The sequence below is a fragment of the Chionomys nivalis genome, chromosome 8 (genome assembly GCF_950005125.1).
Source record: "Chionomys nivalis chromosome 8, mChiNiv1.1, whole genome shotgun sequence".
NCBI lineage: Eukaryota > Metazoa > Chordata > Mammalia > Rodentia > Cricetidae > Chionomys > Chionomys nivalis.
Window position 1 is genome coordinate 12,895,228 of NC_080093.1, and position 18,171 is coordinate 12,913,398.

At 54.4% G+C, this 18,171-nt stretch overlaps 1 protein-coding gene across 2 annotated transcripts in view; it reads left to right on the forward strand.

Annotated features, from left to right (window-relative positions):
• Col17a1 (collagen type XVII alpha 1 chain) overlaps positions 1–18,171 on the forward strand; it is a 39,481-nt gene that overhangs the window by 19,929 nt on the left and 1,381 nt on the right. Inside the window, exons 22-50 of one of the 2 annotated variants that reach the window (XM_057777887.1) lie at positions 441–545; positions 1,336–1,398; positions 1,989–2,024; positions 2,174–2,227; positions 2,442–2,477; positions 3,029–3,064; positions 3,579–3,641; positions 4,566–4,601; positions 4,818–4,889; positions 6,079–6,105; positions 6,921–6,956; positions 8,640–8,675; positions 8,971–9,051; positions 9,952–9,987; positions 10,289–10,366; positions 11,110–11,163; positions 11,281–11,322; positions 11,500–11,553; positions 12,209–12,268; positions 12,940–12,990; positions 13,477–13,599; positions 14,299–14,436; positions 14,923–14,985; positions 15,314–15,454; positions 15,867–15,956; positions 16,054–16,164; positions 16,683–16,829; positions 17,056–17,394; positions 17,924–18,061. In XM_057777887.1, coding sequence (XP_057633870.1) covers positions 441–545; positions 1,336–1,398; positions 1,989–2,024; positions 2,174–2,227; positions 2,442–2,477; positions 3,029–3,064; positions 3,579–3,641; positions 4,566–4,601; positions 4,818–4,889; positions 6,079–6,105; positions 6,921–6,956; positions 8,640–8,675; positions 8,971–9,051; positions 9,952–9,987; positions 10,289–10,366; positions 11,110–11,163; positions 11,281–11,322; positions 11,500–11,553; positions 12,209–12,268; positions 12,940–12,990; positions 13,477–13,599; positions 14,299–14,436; positions 14,923–14,985; positions 15,314–15,454; positions 15,867–15,956; positions 16,054–16,164; positions 16,683–16,829; positions 17,056–17,394; positions 17,924–18,061 — 2,346 coding nt within the window. The remainder of the gene's footprint in view (positions 1–440; positions 546–1,335; positions 1,399–1,988; positions 2,025–2,173; positions 2,228–2,441; positions 2,478–3,028; positions 3,065–3,578; positions 3,642–4,565; positions 4,602–4,817; positions 4,890–6,078; positions 6,106–6,920; positions 6,957–8,639; positions 8,676–8,970; positions 9,052–9,951; positions 9,988–10,288; positions 10,367–11,109; positions 11,164–11,280; positions 11,323–11,499; positions 11,554–12,208; positions 12,269–12,939; positions 12,991–13,476; positions 13,600–14,298; positions 14,437–14,922; positions 14,986–15,313; positions 15,455–15,866; positions 15,957–16,053; positions 16,165–16,682; positions 16,830–17,055; positions 17,395–17,923; positions 18,062–18,171) is intronic. The other variant, XM_057777888.1, reaches the window with a different exon arrangement.

Consider the following 18,171-nt stretch of genomic DNA (forward strand, 5'->3'; position numbering starts at 1 on the left):
AGGAGGGAAGTTAAATAGGGAATTTGAAGAGGTAGAGGCTATGGCCGGCATAAGACCTAAGGACACATTCTGAGCAGAGGGGGTAGCCAAAGCCAAGGCCCCAACAGCAAGTTCAAAGAACACCGGGTGAATAAGGAAGCTGGATGCTAAAGAGGCAGAGGGGCAGCCTCAGGCAGCAAGTCACGCGGGGCCTCAGGGCAAAGCCCACATAAAGATGGCTTTTACTCCTGGTGTACTGAGGAGCTGCTTGCAGATTCGGGACAAAGGCAGGGGAATTTTATGTACTCACTGGGTCACTCTGGTCCTGGGTTAAGCGAGGCTGCAGGGAGACAAGCAACAGAGGCCTAGAAGAGGCTCTGGGCCATCCCTCGGCTGCGGAGGGGCTGTCCGTGGCCCTGGCATGGGATTCTAACTGTGAGGCTGGCCATGTCCATCTTTAGGAGATCCTGGCATGGAAGGACCCATAGGCCAGAGAGGACTAGAAGGCCCCATGGGACCTCGTGGTGAACCTGGGCCTCCAGGGTCTGGAGAGAAAGGGGACCGAGGTAAGAGGTGACACCTTCGCCTAGAGGACCAGCTGCAACCTTCCTTCCTTCTGCACGCATTGGGGTGGCATGGGCCAAGCACCTGCAGAGGTGGATGGTGGAGAAGCTCTGTACTAAACCCTGTCGAGACATCACTAACAATGAAGTATGGCCAGGCTAAGAAACAGGCTGTGGTCTGGGGACTTAACCAGAGAAAGAGGTCTCAGGGATGTGACCTTTCCAGAGAGGGTGAGGAGCAGAGCCAAGTCAAGGCAGAGAACAGAGGGCAGCAGAGCCGGGAGCATAGCCAGGTGTGGGTGAAGGTGAAGCTCCCTGGCCTCTGAGGGCCGAGACTCAGCGGCCAAAGGCAGAAGGCCTGAGTCAGAAGCCTAGCACCTCAGAGGGCTGGGGAGGTTTGGAACTCAGCTCCTTAATCATAAGATTGACTTTATGGGGAAACTGAGAAGGGCACCAGGAGTTGTTTGGTGCCAGAACGCTGAAGGGAAGCTTTCAGAGTCACATTCTCCTAAAAGAAATAAAAGGGTCGCTCAAGTAAAGTCACTGCTGGATCCTCTAATGTGCAGTCCTGGCAAAGACCCAAACGGCCCTTAGAATGAGCCAGTATTTGTTGAGCGCTCGCTATGTGCGAAACTTCTCTGGGCGGGAAATGAAGGTTGTGACTGAAGAGTGACCTCACAGAGGTACCAAATGGTCCCCAGCTCATTGGCAGAGTGGGAAATCTCGCTTCCAAACCTGACTGCCAAACTGGGGGTTGGGGCTTTCTCAACAAGTTTCTTCTATCTCTCCTCAGGAATTGCTGGAGAACAAGGCCCTCGGGGCCTTCCGGGTGTCCCAGGTTCTGTGGGTCCCAGAGGTATGTCAGAAAGACCACCCCAAGCTTGCAGGGAGGGTCCACATTCAGAGGAACAGGTCCTGGGCTCTCCAAGAGTGCTGCTTGACAGCCCCAGATTTGTACAGGATAGCCACAAAGTTTTCTTCCAAAAGGGACTTCTGAGTGTCAAGACTCTGGACTACGATTCTGACTTTATAGTGGAGCTTGGGACACATTTCTGTTTCTGTTCAGTGGCCACATTAAGTGGTGTCTAAGCAACTGGACAGATTATACCAGGGCCCAGAACCAGATGATGCCCTGCTGACTGGGACCCAGATACACACACAAAATGCAGCAAGGGCTTGATGGCCAGCTGCGGCCCTTCTCTTCACCTCGGATCTCCCCTCAGGATCTTAGGAAGAAGTGAAGGTCTCTGGACCCTGCCAGGCTCTGGCCTCCCCTAAAGGGAGAACATGGTACTAGCGTTAGCACCGAACCCTCTGGTGTACTGCCCTAGCAAGGACCCCCAAGGCCCTTAGAATGAGTTCCTCATACTTCACCTGCCCTTGACACTAGGGTAAGTTGTCCCAGCCAGTCCTTGGCCTTCTGATCATCTCTCCCCTGTTTCTCAGGTCCCAATGGCTCTCCTGGTCCCCAGGGACCCCCAGGTAAGTGTGCTGCTTCTTGTGAAAATCCTCTGCTTCTGTGGTAAAGAAAGGGCTGTGCATCTGTGTGTGCACGCACAAGTATACATGTGTGTCCATCCCTTCCAAAGATGGGACACTCATCTGATTGTCTGTTTTCCTCTGTGGGGCAGGCTCTGTGGGTCCCCAAGGACTCCGAGGTGAAGTGGGACTCCCTGGTGTCAAAGGTAAGCTGGGGGAGGGGCAGGGAGTCAAAGGACTCTATAGAGAAGTCGGGGTTCAGGGCTCAGAAAGATCTGATGGACATGACCCACAATCTACGAAGTGCAAGAGGGGAGGAGAAACCAAGATGGACGGGAAACTGTCCTCAGAGTCAGGCACTGACCCTTCCTGGTCATCCCCACACGAACTTCGCCACCAAGGTATCTGTTTCCCTTGCAGGTGACAAAGGACTTATGGGACCACCAGGCACCAAAGGTATACTGTTCCCACTGCTGCTCACTCTGCTCCCAGACACCCAGACACAACCTGTGCACAGGATCCAAGAGCACACATGACTCTGGCTCCTGGGCCCTGGGGATGAGAGGGAGCTGAGAGTTCATTCTTCTCCTCAGAAAAGGAAACTGAGGCACAAAGAGGGGAAACACAGTACCCATATCACATAGGCAGGGTTGGGTGCTCTCCACGGTGGTGAGGCGGCACATTGCCAGGTGTCTGCCCTCTGGTCTTGTCCTCCTTGTGCCCAGGACACCTGTGTGTGCCCACAGCAGAGGTTGTGGGGAAATCAGTTGGTGGATGGAGGGTGGGTGGAGGGTAGGTGGATGGAAGGTGGGGGGCGGGTGGTGGGTGGGTGGAGGGTGGGTGGAGGGTGGGTGGGTGGAGGGTGGATGGCTCCTCCAGCTCCGTCAGTGCAGGGACTTCAAACCAGCAGCCTGCTGCAGCTGCCTCACAGGGCCCCAGTCATGGGGGAAGATGGCTTCCGTTGCTTTCAGCTAATTCTTCCTCTCTCATCCCCACATTTGTTTTAGGTGACCAGGGTGAGAAAGGACCCAGAGGCCTCACAGGTCAGTACAACCCAGGAATTTAACTCATCCGCGATCTGTTAAGGTCTAGCAGTCACCAGAAGTGGGACAAATACAAAAAGAAGGGGGTTGAGTATGAACCCAGATGGACTCCATCCGCCTCGATCCGTGTCTGTTTGGTGCAGGGGTTATACCTGTCTTAGGTTCTTTGGAAATCTAACTGGGAAAACTAAGAATCAATTCCCAAAGCAGCACAAAGCGTACCCCGCTCACCCCCTCAACTGCTCACCTCCTGTCCACTGCATGGAAGTCATAATACTTTCACCACAAGGGGTAGCTTGCTGTTTCCAGGGATATCAGACTTATACATGAGCTTCTGAACCAGTCTGAGCCTGCTGCCCACGGGGTGGAGGAGATAGGTGGTCCCGACCACGGCATCAAGGCGAGGGTGCCTCTCTCAGCTCCTCTGGAGGAGAAGCCGGCATATGCATTCTACCAAAGGTGGAAGCACGCATAGCTTGTTAGCCTCCAGCAGCAGCTCCTTTGTCCTTTGCAGGGGAACCTGGCATGCGAGGTTTGCCTGGAGCCGTGGGTGAGCCCGGAGCCAAAGGCGCAATGGGTAAGTTCCACAAAGGCGGCTGACAGTTTTGAGCTGGACACCCTGCTGGGCTCTCTAGCCATAGTTTTCTGGGAATTTCTCCCCGCTCTGGAATAAGCAAGGTCCTTCCTTCCTGGTGACTTTCTGTCTGCTAAGAACTGACAGGGGCCGAAGTTTGGTGAACCCCCCAGTAGCCCACCTCAGGGGTAGTGTCAAAGCCAGATCCAGACCGCCACCTTTTGACTAGCCATTACTGAGGTCCCTATGCCAGGAGAGGGAAGCACCAGGAAGCCTGACCCCAGGCTTGAATCCTAGGGAAGCTCAAGCCCCGCCAATGAGGATGTGGCCCTCACACCTCCATTCACTTAAGGAGACATTAGTAAGTGCTTACTGTCCACAGGACAAGTAAACTACTAGCAAGGGGCACAGCTCGCCCCCTCAAGTTACCACAAAGCTTGTGATGGGTGACAGGGACCGTGAGAGGCACAGAGAACGAGGATACAATCAGAAAAGAGATTATGGAAGACAAAGGAATGGCATTTCAGATGTTCCTAAACATTTAGGAAGCATTTCATTGTGGCCACTTTGGAAAACTATCCCTGCGGAGGAGACAGAGGTGTGGCTAATGAGACCAGTCTCAGAGGGCTCTACTTTAGAAGGTCAACGGTTAGAACTATGCTTAGAGCAGGGATGACAAGGGCCTAAAGGACCCCGGGTAACAGGGCCAGGGTGTCCTGGACCACTCCCAGCAGGGGAATGCTGTGAGGAGGAGGCTGTACCCGGCGGACCCCACAACAAAGCTTCTGAGATTGACAGCCACAGTGATAGCTGCATAAGCCTTCCAGCTAGGAGACCGTGTGCTCCAGGCTTACTGGGACAGGAGAGAGAGGGTCGCAGAACTACCCCCAAGAGTGCCTGACAGACTTTGCTTTTCTGCTTTACCAGGTCCTTCTGGCCCTGATGGACAGCAAGGCCCCAGAGGTTAGTCCCTGCTCGGTGGTCTTCAGTCTCACCAGCCGCCCATGTCTGCCCCTCCCTGCCCTGCCTTTACCCCCACATGCATAGCTGGGCCCTCCATCCTAATAACAAAGAGGCATGCACCATGTGGAGATGAACACAGTCTTGGTCACCATGTCTCCTCCTGCCTATCTGCCAGCATGTCACTCAGGAAAACCCGCTGACTCATGCTCTCTGCAGGTGAGCAAGGCCTGACAGGGATGCCTGGGACCCGAGGCCCACCAGGACCCTCTGGAGACCCAGGAAAGCCAGGTAACGGGGCAGAAAATGGAAGCCACAGTCTTTTGAGTGTGTGTGTGCAACTCAGGCATGCTCGGGTGTGTATGTGCACTCTCGAGGATGCGGTAGGCTCATGGGTGCTTCATCGCGCGTGTGTGCATAAGCCTTATCCCATCACCCTCCGCAGCTCAGCAGAGGACTCTAACAGCAAGTTATGCTAACTGATGTGGGCCCAGCATCAGTCACTGAGTCTGGACATTTGGAAAAAAGAGACTAGCAGATGAAAGGGGTGGGGGCTCTAGGAAGGGACGAGGGTGCGCTTAAAGTTGCAGACTTGAGCAGCCGGGCAGTGGTGGCGCACACCTTTAATCCCAGCACTCGGAAGGTAGAGGCAGGCCTATTTCTGTGAGTTCAAGGGAAGCCTGATCTACAAAACAAGTTCCAGGACAACCAGAACTGTTACGCAGAGAAACCCTGTCTCAAAATACAAAAAACAAACAAACAAAAAATTGCAGACTTGAACTCATCCTCATATCTTGCCCAAGCTTTTCCCTGTCTCCTCTCCTGGGACTGTGCCTAGGCCTTCACCAGTATCTATCAATCGAGAGAAGCCTTCTTAGTGTCTCCACTGAGCGTCAGACAGCAGGATTCTCAGGTCTGTGGGAAGAGCAAATCAGAAGCAGGCAAGGCAACCATTTCCCCAGGCTCTGAAAACACAGGACCCCTGACTCCTTGGCTGGTGCCTAGGTGAACTGTAATGGAGGGGATGGTGGTGTGTGTGTGTGTGTGTGTGTGTGTGTGTGTGTGTGTGTATGTGTGTGCAGCTTTCTAGGTTCCTGGCTCTCTATATTCCTGAAACAATCTATGAACCCAAATGGGCTTATATCAGATATTTACATGACGATTCATAGCAGTAGTAAAATTACAGTTATGAAGTAGCAGCGGAAATAGTTTTGCGGTTGGGGGTCAGCACGGCATGAGGAGCTGTGTTAAAGGGATGCAGCGTTAGGAAGGTTGAGAACCGCTGGCTTAGGAGCATTTCACAGCAAAACTCACAGAGTTGCTCTCTGCCAAGTGACGAGGAGTCTGGATTATACCACTGTGAGGCTTGTCCTCCTGTGTCCTCTGTCCCCTTTGGCTGTCATGCCCACCAGCTCCTGCGGGCAAGGCTGTGACTCCTGGGGGCACTCCTAACCCTTCGGCCCTGGCTTCTTTTCTGCAGGTCTCACAGGACCCCAAGGACCCCAGGGTGAGTCATGCAGGCCCCCCCCCAGCTGCCACCTCCCCCCAGGCCAGACACTTTGGCCAGTGCCTCTAGTCACGTGAGCCTGGCTTCCCGCTCACAACTCCAGCAACACAGGCTCAGGTTCTGTCATAGTGAGTTCTGAGAAGCACCATAAAGAGAAAAGCACACAGAGAACAATCTAGACGGCTTCTGGTGTAGTGATGTCAGATCCTGTTCGTGCTGGGTTCTGTTCCCATCTGGTGCAGAAATGCCCAGGAGAAGACCCAAGCCTCAAGGACCCTGCTGGCCAGGAATTCTGTTAGCACTGGCTCCCGGGGTTCCCTTGGGGACGATGACTGTGTTAAAGCCCCTGCTGTAAAACCTGCTTGGTTTTTATTATCTTCAACACGCCCAGGCCCTAATTTTCTAAAGGCAACTGGACAAAGATTCACAGTGAAATCGAGTCCAGGCTACCCAAAGGCCCTCAGCTGCTGCTGCTCTGCACAGCATGGGTCCTGCCCCAGACAGGGAGAGGGACAGTGGCAGCTTTGTAACCCAGGGGGTCGGAATCCCCCAGAGCTTATGCCTGCTTCAACCCATGCCTGCTGTGCCTCCATTGCCCAGACACAGACAGGGCTCTGGGTGAGAGGCCCTCACTCTCACTCTGGGTGACTCAAAGCAAGACCTGAGTCCCGCTGCCCCGATCAGGCAGCCGGGGTGGCCTGGCTGAGATGCAGAACGCTGGCTACTGCCAGAGAGAAGAGAGGGAGGAGGGCAGACACTCACATCTGCCTGCCAGGCTTTGGTCATCCTGACTGACTTGTGTTTAATCACATTAGGACTTCCTGGTAGCCCTGGCCGACCGGGGACTAAAGGTATGTGACTTTTCCCAAGAAGGTTTTTTTTGGGGGGGAGGGGGGAGTTTCTTTTCATCAGCCATTTTAACAGCAGGGAGGGGTTGGCAAGAGGGAGGGCTGCTCTGACCAGAGCCTGGACCAACAGTGGCATCTAGTGGCTCCTACTGAAGGCAGGACGGTGGGAGCTCTGAGATTTGTGCAGAGTCCTCCAGGCCCTGAGTCCTCAGGCGCCTGCTCTAGCCAGCTAGCCATTCTCAGACTAAGACTCATCTCTGTGTTCCCAGGCCCTTGTGGCAGGAAGATAGGACAGGAAGCTGCTGGTCCCCAAGTTTTCCAAGCCCTTGTTTGCCGCTAAAATACCCTGTCACCTAGGCTCCATCCCCACTGACCTGATGTTTTCTGAGACTAGAGCCTCCATTGGTCTCATCCTCCACCCTGTGCCAGGTGTGGCCAAGGACATCAGATCTGAAGAAACAGCTGTCTACACAGGAAGGAAGGACTGACAGGGGTCTGGTTAGCGCAGTGCAGTACCGGGCACATGGTGACACTCTGCCCATCAGACCCCAGCCCTGAGCAAGGCCAGGCATGCAGGGACTCAGGGACACAAACTGTCTCCACGCTCCTGAACCCTGACACTCTGGCCACAAGCACTCATGGTCACCTTAGAAAAAAAAAAATTAAAAACACTATTATTTCCAATGAGCAGTTGAACCAAAAAGTCATTTTGAGGATAAATGAATGTAACCCAAGAAAAATGACAGTTGAGTTCATACTTCCTAGGACAATAAGTTTCTGGTGGCTCCAGTAGACCTCATAGGTTTAGGGATGGCACCACGGACTTCCTCGGTAACTTCCTGTCCAGGGGGGCTTCAGGGCCTCTTTGAAGGAGATGCAGAACAGAGAAAGTTATCAATCGCTAGGCTGTGTTCTCAGAACAAACTCAAGTACTTTCTCCTGCTGTGACCTTGACACCCTGCTGGAGGACATCAGCAAAGCACTGAGAGGAGACCAAAGCCACTAAGAGTCCCTGGGAGGACCCTGGTCAATGGAGCTACATTCTTTAGCTCTTTGAGTAAAACTTGAGACCTCTCACACTAAGCCTGGCTCCAGCCCCAGGATCTCTCCCGCGCCCTACCTACTCCTCTGCTGTCTCCAGTCGAGAGGGGCACGAGTGGTGGACATGCTTGGGGACACAGAATCCCATGTCCTGTCCCTGAAAGACCTTCACTCGCACTTACATTTTCTTCACCTTGTATGTAACTCGGGATCACCCAGTGGGCCAATCGCCAGAACCCTTCTCATGCTGCCCAGTCCATCCCCTCGTCCCAGGCCAGTCCGTCCCCTCGCTCCAGGAACTAGAATGTACATACGAGATCATGGCTTTTATGTACCCTTTGACCTTTAGAAAAATTCTCCACCTATGGCCATTCCAGGAAGAAAAGGTGGGCAGAGGTGTTGAGAATGAGTCTCCTGTTAGCCCCATGCCAGCCTCATGGAAGGGTGAATTCTCCATAGCCTCTCAGGAGACTCTTCTCTGAGAGACAAGTGATGCTCTGGACCCTGGGCTCCCATCACTATTAAAATCCTGTTAGCCTGAGAGCCAGAGGACCACAGGTGGCTCTCCAACACAATCAGGAACTTGGAGAGTGATTTATCAAGCCACTGATTGATCCTCTTGTCTACTCTTCTCGTCCTCCCCAGGTGAACCCGGCGCTCCAGGCAGAGTCATGACTGCAGGTAAGCAGCCCTGGAGAGCCCCTCCCTGAGTTTTATTTGCCTGGCCTACCTGGGCCATCCGGCCTAGTTGGGCCCCCATGTCAGCCACCAGCAGGTGGGTGGTGTTTAGGAAGGGACAGAGGTGAGCTCTGTGGGTTAACATGAGGAAGCAGGGGGGAGGGAGGGAGAGGCGGAGGGGGGGTGCCAGAGGGGTGAGAGGCAGAGTCTGGCCTGCCACACCTGCCCCCCACTGGGGTGCTGGCACTGCTGAAGGGCAGGAATGGGGCTCAGTGTTCCATGTCCCTTCTGTTTCCAGAGGGCTCATCAACAATCACTGTCCCTGGACCTCCCGGACCTCCCGGTGCCATGGGACCCCCAGGACCTCCAGGGACTCCAGGTCAGTCTGTCTTCTTGCTCTGTCCCCAGTCAACAGCAGGTTATAGATGCAATGGATTCTAGCCACATTTGTTCAAATCCTGACAGCAAGGGCAGGACTAGGGGAAGAGAGAAAAGGGGGCTCCAGAAAGCCCATGCTCATAACCCGGGGACCCTGATGCTACAGCATCTGCAGATGAGAAGCTGAGACCAGAGTGGGTGAATTACATGCCTAAGGTCACACAGCAACCAACAGCAGCGGAGGGTGTCTGCCCCAGAGCTTGGACCAATCAGAAGGAAGGCTCTTGAACTCTTTGTTTCTTAGAAACACAAATGCCAGTGCTCTGTGAGGGGGAAGTACCCCCAAATCCTCCATCAGCATGAGACGGCTGCAGAAATGTGGGGAAAGCCGTGAGGGGTGGCAGCATTATTGGAGAGTCCCGCTGTCAGGGGCCTGTGAGAGCGCGTGGTTACAGCTACATAATCTTATAAAATAGATGATTAAAAACCCTGCGGAAATGAAACAAAGCAAAATGCTTGGGAGCCAAGCACTTGAGATTCGTTTCTGTTTTCCCAAAACCCTTGCTATCTTGTTATGTGTCTTAATTATTTAAAATACTCATATCTAAATTAAGTACATGATTCATACCCAATGCAAGTATGCTCCAGTGAGCGGGGGGCATTTGAGATAATGTCCCCAGCCAATAAAGAGACAGCTCTGCCCACCTCAGGGTCCCCTTCCTGTCATATAGTCTTACAGGACTGACCTGGGGTCACTGATCCATCCCAACACAGCCAGCTAGTCCACGCTCCTGGAGGATGCCTGTGGATCCCCAAATCCCTGCCCCTTCCTCCACTTCTCCTGTGACCCCCAGAGTGGGGGTGGGATTTAGCATTTTTTGTAATTCATAACTGTTTCCAGGTCCCGCTGGCCCTGCTGGTCTCCCAGGACAACAAGGTATGTCCCATCCTGTAAAATCACAGGCTGTGGGCTGAGTCACAGGGACATTCTTCCCAGGTGGGGTTGAGGCCCCTGAATGTTAGATAAAGAGGGAGATGTGTGCTTTGGAAGAAATAGCAGGGCCTTTCAGGCTCTTCACCGTGGCGGAAGCAGGGCCTCCACCATGGTGGAAGCCACTCCTCTCATCTCTCCCCATTTCTCTGAGAGGGTCTGCACTTCCTTGACTAGGCTCTACCCTGTATCTGGTCCCACCCCGGAGGAGGGCAGTGGGCACCCTAACTCTGTGTCCTCCCCACAGGCCCACGAGGGGAGCCAGGACTTGCTGGTGACTCATTCATAAGCAGTGGTAGCTCCATCTCCGAGGTCCTCTCTGCCCGTGAGTGCAACCGCTGTCCAGGGCAGGTGTCGTGGGGGAGGGGATGGAAGAGATGACAGTGGTGTCAGGGCCTGGGCAGCTGCACAGTGAAGTCATTGCAAAGTCTCATGTCACAATGATCATGTTCCCTGCTCTGCCATGGAAGCTGGGAAGAACGGCAGGGTCTGTCTGGCGTGAGAGGCACAGTCACACGGATAGGGCAGCTGACAGGCTCTGGGCTTCCAGCAGGACCAGGGTCAGATCAGCCAGACCTCGGGAGTGAGTATGGTTGGCAGGAGTCACCTGACTCAGAGAACTATGATGAGGAGACTTGGGTTCTCAGTCACAGGAGGTCTGACACTTATGGCCTCCCGTCCACAAAGCTCTTTCAAGAGCCCAAGGGGGATTGCAGCTGCGCCACCCCCTGAACACTTATGTTGTCGATACACAAGGGGCTCAGTGTTTGGTGGCATCTTGCTGACCTGCGGTGCAGGTCTCAGTGACCCTGGTTTCTGGGGGAAACAGACTGAGAGAGAGTGACAAGTTGCCTGAGGTTGCCAGCTGGCTCGACAGAAGTGGGGCCTGAGCTCTGGTTGGCTGATATAGAAGTCCACTCCCCTGCTTCTACCTGGGGGCGTCTCAGCAGATGGGGTCCTAGGGGTGTTGTGCAGCCAGGGCCTGGGCGGCAGCCCCAAGACTCGCCATCCTGGCGAGAGATCAAGCATGGTGAAGAGCCTTTGGTTTCTATCCGCCTCCCTCTACAGAAGGTGTTGACTTACGGGGTCCCCCCGGTCCACCTGGCCCACGAGGGCCACCAGGTAAGATCTTGTTGATCTTTGGGAGGGGGGGACATGAACATTTTATGAGGAAGCTCAGACCCTGCTATTAGGAGTTAAGCAGCCCTCTAAGGCCAGCACTTTCTCTGCCTTCTACAGGGCCTTCCATCCCAGGCCCACCAGGACCCAGAGGCCCTCCGGGTGAGAACTGAAGCCCTTGTTGGGAGGGGACAAGGACAGGGGAAGTGGGAGACAAGGAGACCCAGACAGAGCCTTGCCCTTCTGGCTCTCAGGAAGAGCGTCCCTGCCTCCTCCCCCAGACAGAGGGCAGCTGACTCACCCCCTGGCTCTACTGAGTCTTGGGCTTCTTTTCCCTAGGGGAAGGTGTGCCAGGCCCACCGGGACCACCAGGATCTTTCCTGGCTGATTCAGGTAAGTTTGGGACATCCAGTCACACCCATTCGTCCCTCAGACACAGCCTGACTGTGGTCTCAGCAGTGCGACCGACCTTCCTGACTGGCTCCCCAGGCTGCCCCATTCTGAATTTTGAGGGGAGAATCAATACAGACTCCCCCCCTCTATCTGCTGCATGTAGGAAATATGTTCCGTCAGCGCAGCTACACTGGGAACTTGATTAGCAGGGAGAGCCAGGACTACTCTTGGGAGACCCTGGGGTGAGCAGGAGGCCTGGTTCCTGCCCTCAGAGAGTAGAGAGTTGATAAAGCAGGAAAGGTGCCCACACACAAATATGAGCAACAATATTAACAAAGATGTATGGAAATAACCTAAGATTAAGCACTAGGTCAGAACAAGACCCCCGGAGAAGATCCGTCCACCCAGAACATCCACTAGGCCAGAACAAGGCCCCGGAGAAGATCCATCCACCCATCATCCCCTCCTACCCGCCTGTCTACCTAGTCATCTTTTCATCCATTCGCATGCCAACCTTTTGAGCATGCAAATATATTACAAACCCACACACGTAGGACAGGGGTTGACTGAGCATCTACGGCGTGCCCAGTACTGTGCCAGCTGCTGCTTCCCCAGAAGCGCCTCATCCACATTCCTACTATTTCTTTCCTCGCAGAAACCCTCTTCTCTGGCCGTCCGGGTCCACCTGGCCCCCCGGGTCCCAAGGGAGACCAAGGTAAGATCAGTGTCTCAGGGATCCCAGAGACCAGTGGGATCTGCTCATCTGCCTGGTGGCCAAAGCATTTAGACGAGGCTGGACAGGCAAGGGCACTTCTGCCAGGCTCAGCATCCTGCAGTGTGGGATGGGAGTAGGAGAGTGGCAGGGTGGTCAAAAACTCTGCCAGCAGTCTCCACCCGATGGAGATACCCCAGGTTGTCTACTCCAACGCCAGCCTCCATCCCTTCTCACAGTGTCTGGTGTCCTTCTGCAAGACCCTCCAGGCCTCAGAGGACATCAGCAAACATCAAACACAACCTGGGGTGGGGGCGAGGTAACCAGAGCTGAACCCCGAGAATTCTGAGCTTCTTCAGAGTGCATTTGGTCCACACAAGTAGATCAGAGTCCCTGTGAATAGCTAAGTATGTACAAGCCTGAATGCAGTGCTGGTGTGTGTACAAGTGTGTGTGCATGCGTGCGTGATGCGTGTATGTGTGTGTTACTACTCAGGGAGGGAGGCAGGCCCAGCAACTGTGGATTTTAGGGTGCCTCCCCATAGGGAAAAATGGTATTTTTGCAAGTAAGATTGTAGTAGACAAGGAATGATTGCTGAGCCACCCACGAAGGGTGCTGAACTTACTAGGCCTGGAGGAGGTGGTACAAACAGGGCTTCTCGGTTTGGATTGCAGGTGATCCTGGTGTCCCAGGTACTCCTGGCATCCCTGGTGGTCACTCTCATGGTAAGAACTAAAAGAGAATAAAGTTCTTCCATCTCCAAGTGAGACTGGGGGTCCCAGTGAGGATGTTGATCCCTCCGTTCATCTCCTCGTCTCTGATTTCCATGGTAACTCGGTAGCTCCTCAGAGGCTCTACATGAGCTACCTTTAAGGAGGCCACAAGCTTGTGGGGGATGGAAGAAAAGGTGCATGCGCATCTGTAGGTAGCGGACTGTGCCTGGGGACCAAAGCTGAGAATGCAGCAGGCCCTGAGAGCTACAGGTGGTCTGAGAGAAGGGAGACTGTGAGGCGGTGAGAGACTGCGGAAGGAAAGGGCAGGTCTGCCCTGGGTCAGCACCCAGCTCTGCACCCTTAAAGATGTGGCCCTTCTGTTTGCTAGTCTCCTGTCTTCTCTCCAGAGAAAGCCCAAGGCCAGGCAGGGACACAATGCCTGGACCCAACCAATGCCGAGTAAAGAAACCTAGTCAGAACCCTTTCTCCTCCCCGCAGGTGGATCATCCAGTACTACGTACATGCAGGGCCCGCCTGGGCCTCCTGGGCCCCCTGGGCCTCCAGGCTCCCTCCGTAGCTCTGGCCAGGACATCCAGCACTACATCGCAGAGTACATGCAGAGTGAGTACCCGACACCCACCTTGGGAAGGAGACTGAGGGAGAAGGAGAAGGGGTGTTTGGGTAGTCATCTATGTGGCAGGCCCATGTCTTCCACCCGTGAAGACTTGCCTGCAGGTCCGAGAGCTGGCCAACATACCTGTCCATAAACATGCTGCGTCTTCATCCTATCTGGAGATCTATATACGCATACTACACAATGCACGGAAGTGATACACATATGCACGTGCACACATTTTCAAAAGTGCTCATGCCCCTCCCATCGCTGTGTTTGAGCGATATATCACATGGATGGCTGACTATAGAGTCTTGTCAGCCCAAACCCTTATGGACAGCACAGGCCTCAGCCTCAGGTTCTCTATCAATAGCAAAGCAGTCCAGGCCACTAGGAGAGACTTACATAGATCTAATCTACATGGGAAGTAGAAAGTAGAAAAGGACAAGATCTCCTGAGGAAATTGGGAGCATGGGGACCTTGGGGGAGGGTTGGAGGGTGCGGGAGAGGCAGGGAGGGGAGCAGAGAAAAAATGTAGAACTCAATAAATACCAATTAAAAAAAAAAAAACAAGCAGTCCAGGCTCCCTGCTGGCCATGGCTCAGGCCCTATGTGGACCAGGACAGACTTTCTCTCCTCCGCCTGTGACCACAGGGAGACCGGATGCTCTTGGCCGCAAACTAGACTGTTCGTTCCTTTGTTGGCAGGTGACAGCATCAGGTCTTATCTCTCTGGAGTTCAGGGTCCTCCAGGCCCACCAGGGCCTCCAGGGCCTGCCATCACCGTCACAGGAGAGACTTTCGACTACTCCCAGCTGGCAAGCCAGGTGGTGAGCTACTTGCGAAGTAAGTGTCAGCCTTCAGTGCTCTGATACCCTCCTCCTAAAGCGTCCCCCGGATCCCCAGAACCTCATCTCTCAATTCACTGGCTGTCGCACCCCTCCCCTGACTATATAACCTTTGATTTCACATTCGTCATAGTTGGGTCACAGGGCCCAGCTTCAGCAAACATTGTATTGCTGGGAACAGGCATGATGGGGCAGGCATGAAACGCATTTGACTAGCATGCTCCCAAGTACAGGCCCATCTCTGCTCACAAGAAGAGACCCTTGCTTGACAGAGTCAAGTAGGAGTCAGGCTAAAGCATATTCTAGAACATGGCATTCCCTACAAAAAGCCAGAGTCTCCACCCGGCCTCTTCTGGCCTCCCAAGTAGCCTGAAATGCTGTTCATTTTGCAAAGACCACAACAAGCTGACTTGACTTTCAGAGTTTGGACATTAGGGGGTCAGCTCTGAGACCAAGGGGGTAACCTGAGGTCTTCTTCCCACAGCGTCTGGCTATGGAGTCAGCTTGTCCTCTGCCTCCTCCGAAGAGATCCTGGCCATGCTGCGACGTGAGTCACCCACCGTGGGCTAGAGTGGGGCCTCTTTATTCTATTCTGACCTCACTTGGTGGGCACCAGTCCCAGGCTGAGCTCTGTAAGGCCTGCAAGTCCTTAGTGACACTCACTGTCCCACCTCACGTGCTGGGTCACAAATGCATCATGGGAAAGTGAATCTCCCATCTTCCTCCACTGCAGACACCCAGAAGTAGGCTGATTACCCCCAGCCTGTGTGTGTGTGTGTCCCAAGGACCAAGATCCAATACTGGGAGCCAGGCAGAGCAGGTGGACCTGACTGGGCTTCTGGGTTGATCCATAAAGCATACCCTCTCCTTTCCAGGGAATGATGTGTGGCAGTTCCTACGTCAGCACCTGGCGGGTCCCCCGGGTCCCCCCGGGCCACCAGGAGTCCGCGGAGATGGGTCCCTCCTGTCCTTGGACTATGGAGAACTTAGCAGACACATTCTCAACTATATGTCAAGTGAGTGGTCAGAAGGGTACAGGATGAGGACTAGGGTATCCAGTGTCACTAAGACACTGACCCCTCCTCACCCCCATGCCAGCTGCACTGACCCCTGCAGGGACTGCAGTCTCCAGGGTTGCTCAGAGCAAGTCTGAGCCACGAGCACACTTGTTTATGCGTGAACATTCCACACCCAGCAGCCATCAAGCAGTGTGGCCCTATGCTCTGCTCAGTGCCCTCCCCATTGGGCGTCACTGCCCAGACTGTCTGCATCTCTCTCCTATTCATCTTCTTTCCGACCCCCTTCTCTCCCTTCCTCAGACCCCACTTCAGTCCAGATTGCTATCTGCTCTCCTCCCCGACAGGCCATTTGTATCTGAGCTCCCCTGTCCCACATGAGTCCCCAACAACTTGAGACCTTGTTCCCCAGGTTCTGGAATCAGTTTTGGGCATCCTGGCCCACCAGGTCCCCCTGGCCTTCCAGGGACATCCTATGAGGAGCTACTCACCATGCTCCGAGGTAAGGCCAAACAGGGACTCCATCTATAGGTTTGGGATGGAAACTGAACCTTTGGCTCAGGCTGTGACTGACTCCTTACTGCCCATCGATGTCCCAGGGTCTGACTATAGGGACATCATTGGGCCTCCAGGACCACCCGGGCCACCAGGGATGCCAGGCAGCGCGTGGTCCAGCATCAGCGTGGAGGACCTCTCATCCTACTTGCACAGTAGGACACTGGGGAGCAGGGGGAGGAGGGCAGAGGGCTGCGGCCTGACCCCGCGGGCATCCCTAATCCTCGCTAGGGCCACCATAGAGAACTGAATCAATGTGCCATTCCCCGAAGGAGCATGCTCAGGGATGGAGCCTGGGGCTTGAGGGGGGCCATGAGCCATGGCAGGGGGAAGAAAAAGGGCTCTTAACTGTAGCCCTTGCAGAACTCATGAGCCGTGTGATCAGTCAAGGAATAAGGGTTCTAACGCCTGGTAGTGAAGGTCTAGGAGAACAGGATGTGGGTTGTGGGGTAGAAGGGCCCCTTGGAAGCAGCTATCCCCAAATGATGTCAGAAAGGGGCCACCTGGTCCTTTCTCCTCCTGCATACAAGGGGCCCAGTAAGCATCCCCCACCCTCCACTTCCCATCTCCTTCCCTCCATCCATGGAGGGCCCACAGTAGGCCAAGGGAACTGAGCATCTAGTTGTCTCTGCCCAGGATCCTGACCTTCCTCATTCCCTCTCCTCCCACCCAGCTGCTGGCTTGTCCTCCATCGCAGGCCCTCCAGGCCCTCCTGGACCCCCAGGTCCTCGAGGGCCCCCAGGTGTCTCAGCAGCTCTGGCTACCTATGCAGCTGAAAACAGCGATAACTTCCGCAGCGAGCTGATTAACTACCTCACAAGTAGGTGCCTTGACACTGGTCGCCTCCTGTCCCCCCATCTCTACACTTCATTACTCCTGTAAGTGGCGCAGTAGGCACAAGATTGTCAACCAGTTTCTCTACTCAACTGTATTCTTCTGTACATGTACTCTGTCACTAAGGGATTTTATTCAAACCCCAGAGACCCCCTAGCTCCCAAGTCTTTTGTCCATCGCAATCCGGGCTAATGCATCTTTCTACCCAACAGGTCCTGATGTCCGTAGCTTCATCGTTGGCCCTCCAGGCCCTCCAGGCCCCCAGGGACCACCTGGAAATGGTCACTTAAGAGAGAACTACAGCTGGGGTAGCAGCTCCTCTGACAGACGAGGCACTTCCTACAGCTCTTCCACAGGAGGCTCCCTGGGTGAAGGCGGAGCCTTTGGTGCAGGAGATGGGGGTCCCTATGGTACTGATATCGGACCAGGCGGAGGTTATGGGGCAGCTGCAGGTGGCTTATATGGCACCAATGGCGATTCGCTCCGGGCTGGCTTCACTGGAGACCTGGATTATAACAAGCTGGCAGTGCGGGTGTCGGAGAGCATGCAGCGTAAGTCAGAACCCTTGGACCTCAGAGGGGGAGGAGCATGGGTGTTTCTTGGCACATAGTTCTCACAAACTGGCCCTTGTTTTTAATGAATGTGAAGATAGAAACTCTAGAATCAGATGAGCAGGGATCGAAAGAGAGGAGACTTCATCCTAAGTCTCCACCATCTCAGTGCAAGGAAGCCCAGTATTGACACCGAGCTGTGGGGGAACAGGGAACACCAAAGGGCTTGGTATTCTGCTCAGAGCAAGTCTGACAGTAACAGAGATGCAACTTGTCAGTTGTTAGCCAAGAAGTCCTTTCTCCCTCTAGTTATCAGCACAGGTCTGTGGCCAAATGCCCCCGAGGAATGTCACAACAGGCTAGGCCAGTCTTGAAGAACAGAGAAGGAAGCTGCAGGGCTTCTTCCTCAGGGCAGCTTCCTCAGGTTTAGCTGCTTTGAGCGAGGCTGTCTGAGGATACTACCCTTCTGCTGCAGCTTACCACTGTGAGTGGTATCTGCTTCCTATACCTGCATCCTGGTGTTCTGCAGGTCAAGGCCTGCTACAAGGGATGGCCTACACTGTCCAGGGCCCACCAGGCGTGCCTGGGCCCCAGGGCCCTCCTGGCATCAGCAAGGTCTTCTCTGCCTACAGCAATGTGACACAGGACCTCATGGACTTCTTCCGGAGTAAGCATGCCCTCACGGCTTCCCCAGCCCTAGCCTGCTGCTTAGTCTCACAAGGGACCTGACACACAAATGCCTCCTTCTCCCTGTAGCTGAGATTCCAGAACCATGAA